Source organism: Stegodyphus dumicola, chromosome X2 (assembly GCF_044657685.1).
Source record: "Stegodyphus dumicola isolate Sdum_Otavi_A_Nest chromosome X2, ASM4465768v1".
Taxonomy (NCBI): domain Eukaryota; kingdom Metazoa; phylum Arthropoda; class Arachnida; order Araneae; family Eresidae; genus Stegodyphus; species Stegodyphus dumicola.
This window is the reverse complement of record NC_140781.1, coordinates 54,185,580-54,202,688: the sequence shown is the minus strand read 5'-3', so window position 1 is coordinate 54,202,688 and position 17,109 is coordinate 54,185,580. Positions and strand designations below refer to the sequence as shown.

Genomic DNA, 17,109 nt, shown 5'->3' with positions numbered 1-17,109 from the left:
AAAATAAACCCCAAAGAACAGGTTCCGCATAACTTTTATTGCCCATCCATGGTTAAGAATATCGCAGAACACTTTACACCTTGTGAAGACTGTCAGCTGAGGAATCCTGAAAAAGTAATGAAAAAAGCCTCTTTAGCCTCATAATGCAGTTGTGATCTGTATACACCCAAGCTTTGAGGACACTTGGTGACATAGTCAAATGCTTCATTAATAGGCATTAGTACTTGTTTATTTCAACTGAGATAAGGAAACCAAGTTTTGAGAATACTGTGATATAATCAGATGCTTCATTAACAGACATCAGTGCTTGTTTATATCAAAGCAGAGAAGGAAAATTATGTTCTATATGCTATGCAACCGAAAATTAACGAGATCTCAGCAGCTGAGAGAAAGTCATTTACAGTAATATTCAAAGGCTTGGATATTTGGTTTACATATCAAATTAGTCACAGATCCTCTACACCTTTTATGCTCAAATAAATTTGTGTTGAAAAGGTTCAAAAGTGTTCTCCCTTCTTATGTGGATTACAAAAAATAGAACCAATACATAAGATTTATTATTTAAGTTCCAACAACTTGCAAATAAAAATGGGAATGAAGAAAAATAACTCACACAAAATTACACATAACATTACTGCTGTATGCAATTGTCTTTTCAGTTGAAACATGTTCTGATGTGTGAATATTTTTGATTGTATTTGTCACAGAATCTTCCTGTCTTGCCACTGAGCACTCTTTACATGCTTCGGGGGAAAAAATTGCTGCTACAATTTTTCTCTTGTTCCATGAACATGAATCTGCACAAACTCTCCCCATGAACATCTCCATTTCTTTCAATGAAATGCTTACACATAGCACTATTGCTCATAAAAATTTTTAATAAAAATTACGCACCTGCAATAAATTTCAGCCTTTAGCTTGAAGAAATGCTACAGACCAAATCTTGTATTTGACAAGAACATTGATTCTATCAGATGTCTCATCTACATTTACATGATATTTTTAAATGAATAAACTTATAAGGAATTTTCTCCCTCCTTCCAGCATGCCCTCATAGTACAACAGTAGCACACTCTGTGCATATTTGATAGGTCCAGGTTTGAGTCCCGGCAAGAGCACTGTTCATTTTTTATGTCTCTAGCATCAAAAAAACCTAATAACTCTACAAGTGGCGCCTGAACTAAAAAGTAGTTGACAATAATTCATCACCACCAGAATTTGACAACTGGGTTCTCCAATCTCCAGTCACTCTTTAAAAGGGAGAGAATATAAGGTATTTTCTCCTTGCTTCCAGCATGCCTACATAGTGTAATGGTAGCACACTCGGCACGTATTTGACAGGTCCAGGATTGAGCCCCAGGGAGGGCATCGTTCATTTTCCCCATCTCCAGCATCAAAAATACCTAATGAAGGATCTTTGGGTATACTAAAAATTTCTCCTCATTCTATTTTAACTTCCAAAGTCTTCAATTAAAACAGACCTTGCATATCATTACAAAAAGTGGGGCAGCCATCAACAAACACCACAAGAACCATTGAACACAGAATATTAATTTTCATCCATTTTCCAAAGAAAGTATTCCATTCCAGGCAATTATCCTCTCAGTCCTGTTATCTTACCATCCTACTTAAAAAATTTAATTTATATAAAAATCCTTCAGAGCTCACTGAAATTTAAGCAACTAACTCCATCGGAACACTGATAGTTTATCACGGATTCTTACTCCTGATGATTAGATAGACTGCCTACACGAAATTTTTATGGTTCACCTCATGTTTAAATATAAATTTAATCAGCTTCCCTCCAAGAAGCCTTTCTTCTATGCCTATATATTATAAACAAACATCCAATCTCTGAAAACCTTGGAATACAGTACCACTCTAGGGCAAGTTTTTTATGTGCAATAACAATGCACAAGATTGTGAATTCCAATCTGAAATATTTAAAGTATTTTACATTGAATTTTCTAGAAAAGAACTGTTACATATTTTCAGAAAAATTAAAAATGGGGATAAAAATTGTTTTAATGCCCTTGAAGAAAACTCTAATTCTAATAACAGTTGTAAGAACAGACAATGAAATTATGAAATTTTTATGCAAGCTGTGAAAATAAATAGATTGCACAATTTATTTAAAGATTAATTTTGATTAAATAATCTACACTTGCAAGTAAAGTTGCAGTTCATCCCACCGACGAGAGATGTGCTGTTGATTTCTCATGCTCAGTTAGACTCGTATTGTAGAACAGGAAGATATGTTCCTAAAATTATCCCTTAAGTCGCTTTTTTCTTTATCTTTCCATAAATGCAAAAAAAATCATAATCTGTTATAAAAATGGTTTGGTTTATTCTGATTATGGCAAAGCAATTGAGAGCTATCTATGGGAAGAGATGCTTTCGCAGAGGATTTTCAAAGGGAACTGGCTCATATCAGCATTACATTTCGATCTGTGAATATGACTCGTATCCATGTAATTTTTTCTACAAATTAAATACGGTACAAAATCCGTAATCCAGATGTCCAATATAGAGAATAATAGCCTAAACAAGCCATAAGTTTTTTAATTTTTTCATGCACAGTTCAGAAATGGAGAACAAAGCACTGCATTCATTTGTTTGCATTGTTGCACCTTTTGGCTTTGTGACTATATGTTGTTTTATCACTTGTGTGTTCATTTTTCTTTTAGGAAACTATTAAAAAGTTTCTTTTCTTTTTTTTTTTTTTTTTTTTTTTTTTTTAATATTTCACTTTTTTTAACTATTACTTTGAAAAAGGAACCAACGTAGAATTTTTGTCATTTTTGTGCCACATGGTTTTGATAGTTGCTTGCCATGATGAACAGACTGAAAATGAAAAGAAAGGTAGCGGGCAATAATAGGAAATTTTCAGAGGCCAGGACTTCGAAAAACTTTTTTATGGAGCAAAATAATAGAATCACATGTTTGATATGTAATTTTATGATTAGTGTTCGCAAGAAGTATACTATTGAGCGACATTACAACATTCAACATTTTCAAAGCTTGAGGGAGAGGATCGAAATCGCAAAATCGAATCTCTTCTCTGTTCTCTCGTTGCACAAAAGTGTGTATTTACAAAGACATCTTCACAATTAGATAACTGTGTTGAAGTTAGTTTGGGAATCGCACCTTTAATTGCTAAAAATGGCTGCCTATTTACTGATGGCAGTTATGCAAAGGAGTGCATATTGTTGGCATCCAAGAAAGTATGCCCTGACATTACGAAGAAATTTGAAAAGGTGAGTCTGAGCAGAATGACAATTCAAAGAATTGAAAATTTATCTGATGATGTTAAATAACAATTACAGATTGCTGCCATAAATTTTAAGTACTTTTCTCTAGCAGCTGATGAGAAAGGACATTACTTCAACAGTTTAGCTGCTTCTGTTTGTTAGAATAATTTCTAAAAATTTTGAAGTAATTGAAGAACTTGTTAGAATGAGATCAATGAAGCAGCAAACAACTGGGAGCTGATACTTCATTCTCCATTTAAAATTTGAATACAATCAATTGTATTTATTCACATGGTTTAAACCACAGGCAATTAAAGGAAATCCTACAATATATAGAGACGCACCACATAATGATCTCATATATTACTCTGAAGTATAATGATTCAACCATGTAGAGTCTTTGTAAAAGTTTGCTAATTTGACTGATGAAAAAAAAATCATTCCTTGAAGAAAACGGCAAACGAACTAGGATGTTAAAGAAACCATCTTTCAAGTGTGACTTAGCATTTTTAGTTGATGTGACAGCCCATCTGAATGACTTAAAAATTGATGGGGAAAAAAAACAGTACATCAGTCAATTGGCCATTGCAACATCTGCTTTCGAACTAAAACTCCAGCTGTTTTCAAAACAGCTTGACTGTCAAAATTTTATCAATTTTCCTTACCTGAGGAAACTCAAGGAAATTTTTCCTGGTAAACAACTGGATTATTCAGATCAAATAATGATACTGCTTACTTTATTTGAAAAGAAATTTACAGATTTTTAGTTGCATAAGGCTAAATTTAAACTGTTTGGGGATCCATTTTCTGTTGTAGTTGAAGAAGCTCCAGATGTTCAAACGGAACTTAGTGATTTACAAACTTCTGACTTGTGCAAATCCAGATTCCATGAGCTAGACGTTCTTGACTTTCATAAAACTCTACCTACCGAATTTTTGCACTTAAAAAGTAATGCAAGCACATGTGCTACCATGTTTGGTAGTTCTTATATATGTGAACAAACATTTCCTCTTATGAATTTAAGTAAGTCAAAGTTAAGAAATAAACTGACAGATCAACACTTGCAATCTGTCTTAAGAATATTAACGGCTAGCTTTCAAGCAAATATATAAAAAATTGTTGATAAAATTTAGTCTCAACCATCACAGTAATGCATTAAACTATGGCTAACCAGTTCACATTTTTATAAAAATATTTATATATTAAATTAGCATGCACAAACATAAGCTAATTTTTTTTTCAAGCTCAAATGAGTGTGTTGGCCCCAGTAATACATGCAAGAGGAAAGGGAAACCTCCTCCCTTCTTGCTTACATACATATGCAATGGTTTCCAAATCAGTTTAAATTTGATACGGTACATGTCTGAATTACAAATTACGCAAATTATTGCATTGACCCCCTCCCCAAATCTTTTTGCATACACTATTGGCCCTCGGCAACTAAGTCGTTTCTGTGAGTGGCCCTTCTACTAAAAAGCTTGTGCACTCCTACGCTTTATTTTATATATCAGGTGTGTTTTGCTTTTAAAATGGAAAGTTTAAAAGCACCAGATCCGATGACATTTGATGAGAATCTCATGGGCAAAGATGGCTGCTATCATTCAAAATTCAAGAAGCAGCCAGTGGATTACATAATAAAGAAGAGAAGGTGAAAGTTAATACTTTTCTTCATTTAATAGGAATTCACGGTCTTGAAATACGTAATATATTTCCTGTAGATGGTAAAGAAATTAAATTAAATGAAATTAATACAAAATTTATGGAATATCGTATACCTAAGAATAATACTACATATGAAAGACATTTATTCTTTACTAGAAATCAAACCACATCGGAAACCCCAGATGAGTATGTAACTGACCTTCAAAACAAAGCTAAAACAGGCAAGTTGGCACAATTAACGGATAGTCTGATAAAAGATAAAACTGTTTGCGGTATTAAGATGGATGTGATGATAGCAATATGCAACATGAAACAGAATTCGCATTAGAAAGCACTTGTTTACTACATACTCTTCAGAATGAAGTTCTTAACCTATTGGGTAAGTCAGATGTGTATTGTAACATAATTATCAGTAATATAGCAAATAACTGTGAGTCTTAATGATGCTCCATTAGTCAACCATCACTAATTATCAAGTATTTTAAACATATCACAAATGTATCAAAACAAATGTTAAAATGATGCATTATAGTTACACAAAAAAAAAATGAAAAAAAAAAATGTTTTTTTAATTACTTTTTTTCAAATTCTTCTTTTGCTGATTCGATGTTAGAACCATATTTGACAAGTTCATTTTGTCCTTTGCTACCAACACGGCCCCATCGGCGCCAGACACAGTACTGTTTTCTTTTATTATGCTCTAAAATTTGAATAATATAAAATTTATTACTGTTTTTCTGCAAACTTGTTAGATTTAATGTGGCAGTAAAAAGCACGCCATTCTCAAAGTACAGATGAAAATTTTCACGTTCTTGACACTCTGAGTCCACTGGAACACATTTTAAATCTTCAGGACTTAAAGCAATTTCTTCTTCTGTATTTAGAAGAGTCATGCCAACAGTGATAACTGATGACTGAACTGTATCTCCAATTGCTCTGGCACTGGCAGAAAATTCAGGTAAAACAAACCTTTGACTAGAATCCAAAAGATATAAATTAATTTAAAAAACTATGATGGTGATTAAAAAATGTCATACTATTAAAAAAGTATCCTAACCTAGAAGCTACAGTTACACAGCACCTATACCAAAATGATGTCATTAGTAGTTTAATAAAACATGTACACAAAAGTTGCATAAAAATGATTAAAACTGAAAAGATAAATTAGAAAGCTAATAAAATAGAAATCAGAAAAAAAGAAGAGATTTTTAAACTTCTAAAAATCTTTTATTTACTCAATAAAACACAAAATACTCTATTCTTAGTTCACAGAATAATTTACAGAAGCATACTGGTTCAGGAAATTACAAAACCAATAACTAAAAGGGTTGAGATTTAGACACAAGTGGTTACGTAGGTATCATGGCTCTTCATAAGCAGAAAATCATCAGTTTTGACTAATCATATATCTTTCATTTTGTACAACTGGCTTTGCTGAATTCATTGCAAAAAGATTCTCTTAAGACAAAATACAATAATTAAAAGAAAAAAAAAGTATTAAAGAAATCACATTATGTAAACCCATAAATGAAGTTTCATACATAGTGCTGCCAAATTCAGAGGGGTGATAGTAGGCATTAAGAGGATGAAATATTACCATAGAACATTGCAAACCACAAGTAGTTGTGGCGTGAAAGGTTCTGTGTGCAGAAAACATGCACTCCCTCCATGTGCAAGTCAAACTCCTAGGTGATGCCATTTATCCCCTTTGGGTAGAGTACTTATGTTGGATGCCACACAGAATGATTCGCAGTTTCCTACTGCTCTTTTATTCTCAGAAGAAGTCAGGTTTACAACAGAAGGCATGGTCAACACGCACGATGCGCATATGTGATCATTCAAAAATCCCCACAGCATTGTCTCATCAAAGGTGCAACACAAGTCTGGTATTAACATCTGCGCAAGAGTGTAGTGCTATACTTGCCCAGTGTTTTTTTGTTAGCAATGCTAATTTTAATCTACACTTAATAAATAGCTGTTAATTTTTAATATTATAATATTCATGCATATAAAGAACTTATAGTTCATTTGAGTGATTTAAAAGGTGTCCAACTTTTTGTTTTGTTGCTGTTACCTACAAAAATTTTTCACAAATGCTGAAAGAAAATAATAGATTATTAAGAGTGCACACTATGCCCAAAACTAAAAAAAAAAGTTGCAACGGCAAAATAGATGGGTCATAAAGTTTCCACAGTCGAGATATTATACACTCCAATAAACAGAGTATTTATAAAGCAAACAAAATCATTATGATACTGAACTGAAATAGCTTATCCAACAATGGAATCTCAAAAAGGGCTAACTGCTTAGATAGTTACAAGGGCTGAGCATGACGTCACAGCAAAAGATCGGTTGCTCACGAGTCCAATCCTTATTCATTCCTTGCTTTGCTCATTTATCTACTTAGCTCCTGCTTGTTTCCAGTTTGTTTCACTTAATATTTAGGATATCTAATTTATAATAAAATTCAGAATGGAATTTTTAAACTTGCATATTATTTGAAGAAGTAAGGAAGATTTCTTTGATTTTTTGTTGCACTGAAAATTGTAGGATATGAAAGTTGATGAATAAGTACAAATACTAATTTGCTCTCTTTATTGATTATTATTATTACATGATCAATAGAACTTGTCCTGTAACTTTCTCTTTACAGTAGGAAGAAATTCCCTTGGATTCTGTTGACTAAAGAGATGAAACTTTTCCCAATGAAGTAACTCTCAGAGATTATTTCTCATGAAATTTCTGATTTCAAAAAGATGTAAATTTCAGAAGAAATTTAAGCAAATATTGATTTGCATAATTTATTATTCAATGAAACTAGAACTGCTATTATTATTTTTCTATTGTTCTCTTTCAGCCATTTTATTTCAAACCTCATATTCTAATTTAACAAGCACTGAAAAATTTTTCAAAATGAAATAAAACTTTGCTCTGAAGAAAAATATATATATATAATATATGGCATTTTTCAGAGTATAAAAACTGGTATACTCTATAAAAATATTAAATAATAATTTTTTATCAAAGGTAAGGAATTTTTGTGTCAAATTAAGCAGGCAAATATTAATAAACAAATATAAATAAATGCACCTGTTAAAAACGTTTTTCTTAGTAGTTACAAAAAATTACTTAAAATAATAATTAAAATAAAAATTACTTAAAATAATCATTTTCATGAAATAAAGCAATTATCAAAAATTATCAGAAGTTAACAAGATGAAATAAAAATTCACACACAAAAAGAAGTTATTGAAGAAATATATGAAAAGAAACTTTTATTCAAGACATATAAAAAGGAATAAAACTTTAAATTAATTGTTATTCCAATAATGTATTTTAATCAATTCATCAAAAGGTTATATTTTTAAATAATACCCCGTCTGGAATTATTTTCTTTCGAATAAGGTTATTATAGTAAGTACTATTAAATACTATAAAAATACTGCAGGTACTATAGAAATATCTGGACTATTTTATGCACTTATAAAGCAGATGTCGTAGGTATAAAGATATTTATAAATGTAACTATATTACTGATTATTTCTTATATACAATATGGGAAATCTATGCAATGTAGCCACAATAAGTGTAAAAAAGAAAAAGAAAAGAAAATTCTTTGAATTAAAAAATTAAATTATTTAAAACTATACAAGAGGTAAAAAAAATACAAGAAATAAATATTACAAGACATTAACAAAATTAAAACTATTCAAGAAGCAAATAAATAAAAATTAATTAAATTAAATAGAAAAAGAATACATATATATAATAACAAAGCATTAAATTTGTATCCATTATGATAATGTGTTTAAACAAATTTAAACCAGTTCACCATAGACAGTATATTATATGCCCATTATGGTAAATTCTGCAATATGCAGATATTTTTAAAAACTTGAACTTTCCATTTCTTAGGCTTTTTTTAATTACATCATTCCTTTTATAAAAACAATTTTTTATGCCTTCAGCATTATGCCCTGATAAAGATATGTCTACAGTTCTGAAAAAGGTAACTGATTAATAGTTATTGAACAAATTAAGTATAGCTGATGTCATTTTAAAAAGAATAGTTTATACAAAGACAAAAGTAATTTCACTACATTCTAACAGTGACCGACATCTATCAGATTCAGTAACAATTTTTAATTGTTTGATCATAATTTAATTTTCTGTTTAAAGTTGTTAGCAAATGTATCAAGTTCTTTTAAAGATTAACTTTTCGTACGTGAATGGAATAGCAAATTTAATCCAAAAAACAGCTAAATCTAAAAAAGAAATTAATGTGCTTCAAGGAGTAAAATTATGAATTTTAAATGATATACAGACACAAACACTAATATATAAAAGTAATGCATGATATCAATGGAAATTTTTGCCTAAAATTTCACAGACTAAAATATCTCTTGAAAGACATATACAATTAATTTCTTGTTAAATAGTTGTCTTCTAAGTACTTAATCTATATAGAAGATTTACTTTCAAAAGTAAGATAATAAAAAAATTTTTAGAAATATAAAATGTGTTTTATGTCATGAGCTTATATTCAACAATAAAATTTTATTTTTTCATTTTGCTTGTAGAAATCTTTTGTACAGCAAGTTTCAACTAGTTTTGTTTTGTGGTTGAAGCAACAATATCATTACATCCTACAGGAATTCCTTCAACTATCTTTAGTTAAAAATCTAAATTTAGAATAAAATGTTTAACATATTTACTGGTTCAGTCTTTTTTCATTTTCTGAATTAAAAAATAGTTTGATTTTATATTTTTGAGATGAACTTCTTTAGTCACTTTTCTCTGAAATGTATAAATGAAAAATATGTCTGATAAAGAACAATAAATGTTAAAGTATTTACTATTCTTTCATTCTAGTTTCTTGTATCATTGTGCTTTAATATCAGAAATTTTCTCGCTGTTTTATTTGTTTCATTACGCTTTGGGGCATATTTGTCAATTATTATTTAAATCACTTTCACACCATTTAAGAAGGAAATATCCAAGCATTTGCAGAAAACAAAATTTACACATGGTATTTATATTTTCCGTTGTTCATAATTTCTGATCAACTTTCCACAAGGTTCTGGAAATTTTAATTTAAAATTACATTCTAAATGCAAGGCAGAATTCGAATTTAGAAAGCAAGAGCATAGTAAAGACGTGCAAATTATACACTCATTGATGAAATATTGGTTTGAGCTTGTGGGAGACACTTTCCACAGCTTCGGGTTGGTCTTCTGATCATGACGTCACTGAACAGTCAGCCATTCGTGCTCATGCTTATTCTTCGAAACAATATTGGCTTAGATCAGAAAAGAGAGATGCCAAACAAAAATACCTGTAAAATGGTAGCATTCTTTTTTTCAGGGAGTACTGTTAGGATTGCCAATTGCTGCATTTTTTGGTACGTAAAGCTACTGCAAGGTGACTCAGCTGAGTGCACACAAAAAGTTAGGCAACAAAAGTCATGATGCAGCAAGTACGATTTCCAGGGCCCATGAACCTCTTTTGGTGATCATCTTTCCAGTATAAATATTGCCTTTGATATGCTCTTCCCAAAAGCAAATGTGAAATCCCAGTACAACAATTACTTCAGAAACCAAAATTTTAACACAGCTTGTAAAGTTAATCTACATTTAACCTTCCAGCGGGCGCGCATATGTGCGAGATACACTAGATATTAATTTCGCATCTGTTTCGTAGGCCAGAAGGCACTATGACTGTGTGTCCTTGGCTATTCTCTCCTCTTCATTCGCCCTTCTTTCAGTCGTCTGCTGGATTTCGAGAGGCTAATGCGAGTCTGCAGATTTACTATTTGTATTCCAGAAATACGCGTGACTGTTGAAGTAAGTTTTTGTTATATCTAATTTCCTTCTTTATTTTAGAAAATCTTTGCATCTTTTGCATCTAAATCTTATGATTTTATATAATTACTTTTAATGATAAAATAGAAGCACTGTATACATCACATACGTGCAACCATGTATTATATTTTTGTTCTTTTCTTTTCAGTTATGGCAAATAAAAGTAAAATGCTCGACATGAATGATCCGAAGAATCTTGAAATTACAGAAAATATGCTTTTATGTGACAGTGATGACAATGAGAACATTATTTTCGATGAAAGCATTACAGATGAAGAAGATTCAGAATCAGAGATAAGTGCAGAGAGCAATTCTGAAGAGGAAAATAATGATGATAATTCTTCCGACGTGTATATAGCTCATCAAATGAAAAACAGAAAAGTCATTGATTCTTGGACATGGCATAAAGAACCGGTTAAGAAAACTAAACAAGCGCCTTGTAACATATGTGTTCATGTTCCTGGAGTCATCGGTGAAGCTAAATATCTAACAGATATTTTGGATATATGGAAATGCCTTTTTACTGCTAGTATGATAGAAATCATCGCTGAAGATACGAATAAGTTTATTTTTTCTGCGAGGTCCAATTATTCTCGTATAAGGGACAGCAGAGACACGGATAGAGCTGAAATAAAAGCTCTTTTGGGCTTACTTTACTTAGCTAGTATTTATCATGGTAACAGAGTTAATCTTGAGGAACTGTGGAGAATGATGATTTTGAAGAAGTGATGAACTTGAAGAGATTTTTGTTTTTACTAAGAGCTTTACAGCTTGATGACATAAACACAAGAGCAGAACAAAGAGGAGTCGACTTGGAGAAAATGTCACAGTCGATGAGAAATTAAAAGGATTTCGAGGAAGATGTGGTTTCATTCAATACATTCCTAAAAAACCGAATAAATATGTATAAAAATTTACGCCAAGGTAGACGCTCGTATGTTTTACACATACAATATGGAAATTTATGCTGGAGCGCAGGTCCTTTTTGCGTAAGCAACAAACCACAAGATGTTGTGAAAAGGTTGACAAAACCTATTCATAACACTGGAAGAAATGTAACCACAGACAACTGGTTTCCAAGTTTTGAGTTAGTACGAGATTTAGATGAAAAAAAAAATTGTCATTTGTAGGTACTTTGAAAAAAAATAAACCTCAAATTCCGGATCAGTTCAAGCAGACGAAAACTCGCAAACCTAATGCGAGTCTTTTTGGATTTAGAAAAAATATGACACTTCTCTCCTATGTACCAAAACGTTATAGAAACGTCACAGTGATTTCAAGTCATCATGATGATGTAGCAATAGATGAAGATACCCAGGACCAAAAAAAGCCTGAGATTATCACTTTTTACAATCTTACCAAAGGAGGTGTGGATGCAGTCGACAAACTCTGTGCTTCCTACAATGTTGCCAAGAACAGCAGGCGTTGGCCTCTTGTAGTTTTCTTCTCTATGCTGAATATAGCAGCAATCAACAGCTACATAATTCATTCAACAAATAATAGTGAAAAATTACTTCGAAGGCAATATCTGTGAAAGCTAGCAAATGCTCTTATGAAGGAAAACGTTGAAAGAAGAAGCCCTACCTTTCTTCAAAGCGAGCTGAAATTTAAATTGTTGAAATGAAAAGCAGAATTAGTTGTTGTTGAAGAAATGACTTCAGGGAAGAAAAAGATGCAAACCCTGCCAAAATAACAAGCGCACTAGAATTACGAGGTTCAACTGTGAGATTTGCTTAAATTCATTTGTCTAGAGCACTGTAAGCATATTTGTTCAGAATGCAGCGATGTAATGAAGTGATTATGAAATTGATTTTTTATGTAATATTAATGTGTTTTTCCACTTACTGATTAAAAATATAAAAGTTCAGTTGAAATATTGGCAGTTTAATTTTGTTTTACTTTCAAGTTAGTTTGGTAAGTCTTTAGTCCTTTTTATATTGTTTTAGTGTTTTATACTTATTTTATTTTCTTTAAAGTTAATATTGTTTAACTCAATTGCACTTATTAACGTTTAACTATTTACAAAATAATTTTAATATTTTTGCTCTGGAAAATCTATTTTTTATAATAGCGTGTCTATGAAATACGGACGACCTTTCTTGTTGGTGCAGAAGGTGCTCCTGCTGGAAGGTTAAAAATGACTGTCAAATCACACTGCTTATTAATAGTTACTTCATTTATTTTAACTAGTGACCTACAGCTTTCAATGTAAACACAAAGAGAATAGCACATCTTTCTATGATAGATTTAAAAAGATAACATGTGTGAACCAATTTGGAGCACAGACTGCATAGCAATTTATTCGACCTTTCAGTGTATTTTATAATATATATGTCAATAATATTTACATAACAAGAGATTATTTAATTGGAAAATGCCAAGTGCTTGAAAAAGTTGCTGTGAAAGCTTTATTTTCTTAACTCACTGAGTGGCATCATGATCTTTTTTGTTACTTATTGTATATTAGTTTATAATTTTAAAATACTGTTAAGGCAGAAGTGAAGTGATGCCAAGATCTAATAAGAGTATAGTTTAACTAGAGTGATCTGGCAACCACGAGTGAAAAAGAACAACGTGGAAAGCTAGCTGCCATGAATTGAGTTCTTGATTTTTAATGCCAAAATATCCCTGGTACTTTATACCTCTATTTACACACTTTTGATATATTGCCTTGATTTTTTGGATGTATTTCAAGACGTATGCATATATATGTTCTTACACACATCATAAAAAATATTCTATGCGATATATATATGGCCTTGCCAGTTAGAGGGTTTAATACAGTTTCTCATTAACAGATCCAAAAATTCATATCACTCAGAATGTTGAACAATGGTCTTAGACCCTGACCTGTCAAAATAGCCCAAGACTAAAAAAATAGCCCCTAACTAAATGGGCTCGACAAAATAGACCCAAAGTAATAGCTAAGCCTACTTATATAAGTATATAAAATTAATTATATTAAAATATATAATGGTCTTGGACCGTGACCTGTCAAAATAGCTCAAGACTAAAAAAAGTAGTCCCAAACTATATGGCCCTGATAAAATAGCCCCAAAGTAATAGATAAGCCTACTTAAATAAGTATATAGAATTAATTATATTAAAATATAATGGTCTTGGACTGTTACCTGTCAAAATAGCTCAAGACTAAAAAAATAGTCTCAAACTAAATGGCCCCGATAAAATAGCCCTAAAGTAATAGCTAAGCCTACTTAAATAAGCATATAGAATTAATTACATTAAAATATATTAGTAAATATTAGTAAGAAATTAATTTTGACGGTCAAAAATATTTATTAAAAAATTCATTTTAAATATTATATATGAACATATTAATAGAAATTCTAAATGTGGTTTGGCAATTCTCTACAAACTTCTGTTTCTTACCACATTCTTTACCAAAATTGCATTTCACATGTTTGTTTCATCTGGAACAGTCCGTACGGCAAAAAGTGCAAAACTGAATTTGGCAGAAGCTTATGTAAATAATAAAAATGTGTGTGCTTATACAAAAACGTTGTTAGCATCGAGTTTTGTACCAGTGCATGATGTTATCAGAGTATTTGAAGAATTAATTGAAAATTTCCCAAAAGAACTAAACCCGATTATTGACTACTGGGAAAATAAATAATAAAGAACAAGTAAGATGCAACTGCCAAGCACAATCACAATTTGCAATACATGTGTGGAATGTTCCTCAGTGCGTAGTCAATGGTCTTCTGAAGACAAATAATTCGGTAGAAGTGTGGTATAGAGCATTCCAGCAAACTGTAGATTGCCATCATCCATTGCTCTACAAACTCATTGATCATTTCTAAAAAGAGCAAGATATGGTGGAAATCTGCTTAACATGCTTTGCTGCAGGAATTCGTAACACAGGAGCTAGAAAAACTAAATATGCACAACTGATTCGGCACTTGGAAGCATTAGTGGAAAATTATGCAAATCTGAAACATATGGACTTTCTTCTTACTATTTCACATAAACTTGAAATGTAGTTTTTATAAAGGATGTGGTAAGGAACAGAAACCTTAAAAGACTTGCAGAGAATAACCAAATCGCATTTAGAATTTCAATTAATGTGCCCATATACAATTTTTAAAATGTGTTTTTTAATAAATATCTTCAACTGTCAAAATTCATTTTTTACTAATATTTACTAATACATTTTAATATTATTAATTTTATAGCATTTTTTAATGAAAGTTTCTCACCACCACAAATATCGTCTAAGCAAACATTTCTCATTGACATGTTTAATCATATTTTGCCAAATGACTTCTGACATTTGAAAGAAAAAGATGTTTAAAACACTGTATTGTGAAATTTGTAAAAAAAAAAAATATCGTTATCATTAAGTAAAAAAATATTGCTATCATAGAGTATCTGAAATAGAACTATCAAACTACCAGATTAGAGCCAACATTTACTTCCAGTTCTGTTGCAAAAAGTCAGCTACACAATGTCACCAAATCATATGAATAGCTTTAGGTACTAATGTTGTATTATATGACACTGTGAAGGCTTGGTATTGAAAGTTCAAAAACAAGGACTGTGATATTCAAGAAGCAGAGCACTCTGGCCTACCTACTGATGTTGTTGAGGCCCACCTGTAATAACTTGTGGAAGAAGATCAGTATGCAAACACTCGAGAGCTTACTAAGGAGTCAGACGGTAGTGCCATCTCCATTAGTCGTGCTATGCATTGCATAAACTTTACGTACAAGTTCAACTGATGGGTGCCACATGAGCTGAATCAAAAAGATGAGGACAGACGTGTTTGGGCCTACACTAATCTGCTCGAATATGTAAAGCAAGGACAAAATTCTGGACCGAATTTCCACTTGTGATCAAAAGTGGATTTATTTCAACAACACAGGCCAAAAAGGGAGGGGTTGGTCTGCTTCCAGTGAGCCTGTTGGCAGTGACACAAAACGCAATTTAACTAACCAAAAGATCATCTCTGCATCTAGTGGGATTGTCGTGGTATTATCCACAATGAGCATCTAGAAAATGGTAAAACCCTCGACAGTAAAGTGTACAGTGAGATGTTAGTCCGTGTTAATGCTGCTATCTGTTGAACATTGAAAATGCTGTGGCTCAAAAAACAAACATTTATTACAGAGCAATACGCAGAGATACACGCAGGGAGAGAAAAAGTTTACAAAGGTTTTATACACGTAACTTTACAACAGGTCATGTTTTAACAAATCATAAACAAGACACAATAAACAACCAATTAAAAATAACAAAGAAAATATAAACAAATAGAATGGGATTAAGTTTCAGAATACATCGGACCTGATAGAAAGCTAATGCATCAGATGTGACAGAAAGCTATACTTCTTTTTAACCAATAAGAATGTGATTACAAATATCTCAACACTCTGCCTTAATCGCACATTATAGAAAAGATAGAAGAATGACACAATCAGCTAAATGACGATAGTTCATAGAATTTTCTTTTGGACAGAGGCTTAGTTAACATATTTGCGATTTGTAAACTTGATTGTACATATTCAATTTTAATATTATTTTCTTTAACAGTCTTACGAGTGAACTTTAATTTTATATCGATATGTTTCAGCCTACCTGAAAAGTTTTCATTAACAATACTTTTAATACACTGGTTATCTTCAAAAATATAGACATTTTTAACACTGGAAATTTCATTTACTACATTTTTTATCCATAAAACATCTTGAGTACCTTTTCATAAAGCAATTATTTCAGCTTCTGTTGATCAAAGTGCAATACACTTTTGCTTGCTACAGCACCACACAATAGGACGGTTTGAAAACATTATAAAAGTAACCAGTAATTGATTTCTTATCTTCAGTATCTCCCCCCCCCAATCTGCATCTACATACAAACATAAGTTTGCCCTTTCCAAATCATCCTTTTTGTATATCAATTTTAAATTTAAGGTGTTTTTAAATACCTAAGAATTCTCTATAGAGCACACCAGGCAACATCAGTAAGATGCTCCTGCAGATGGCTTAAGCAATTTACTGCAAATAAAATATCTGGCCTAGTAATATATGCTAAGTAAAGTAAAGATCCAATTAATTCCTTGTATGGGCCATGAAATGCATTTCCTTTCTGAAAATCAGCTGATGTAGATTTTGGTTCAATGGGAGTTTGGACAGTTTTACAATCAGACATTTAAAATTTATCAAATAATTTTTCAATATATGGTTTCTGATCTAAATATAAACAACCAGACTCAAACTTTCGTCTAATGCCTAAAAATTCTGAGACACTTTCAGATTTTGACATTTGAAGTTCTTTAGATAACAATCATACTATAATACTTGCTCTTTTACATCCGA

At 31.5% G+C, this 17,109-nt stretch overlaps 1 protein-coding gene across 3 annotated transcripts in view; it reads right to left on the bottom strand.

Annotated features, from left to right (window-relative positions):
- The window catches only part of LOC118188352 (poly [ADP-ribose] polymerase 2-like), a 90,216-nt gene that overhangs the window by 46,895 nt on the left and 26,212 nt on the right, over positions 1 to 17,109 (bottom strand). For 2 of the 3 annotated variants that reach the window (XM_085808861.1, XM_085808860.1), the window contains exon 3: positions 5,490 to 5,888. The exons of the other annotated variant lie outside the window; for it this stretch is intronic. In XM_085808861.1, the coding sequence (XP_085664987.1) occupies positions 5,490 to 5,888 (399 nt within the window). The remainder of the gene's footprint in view (positions 1 to 5,489; positions 5,889 to 17,109) is intronic. 3 annotated transcript variants of the gene reach the window in all.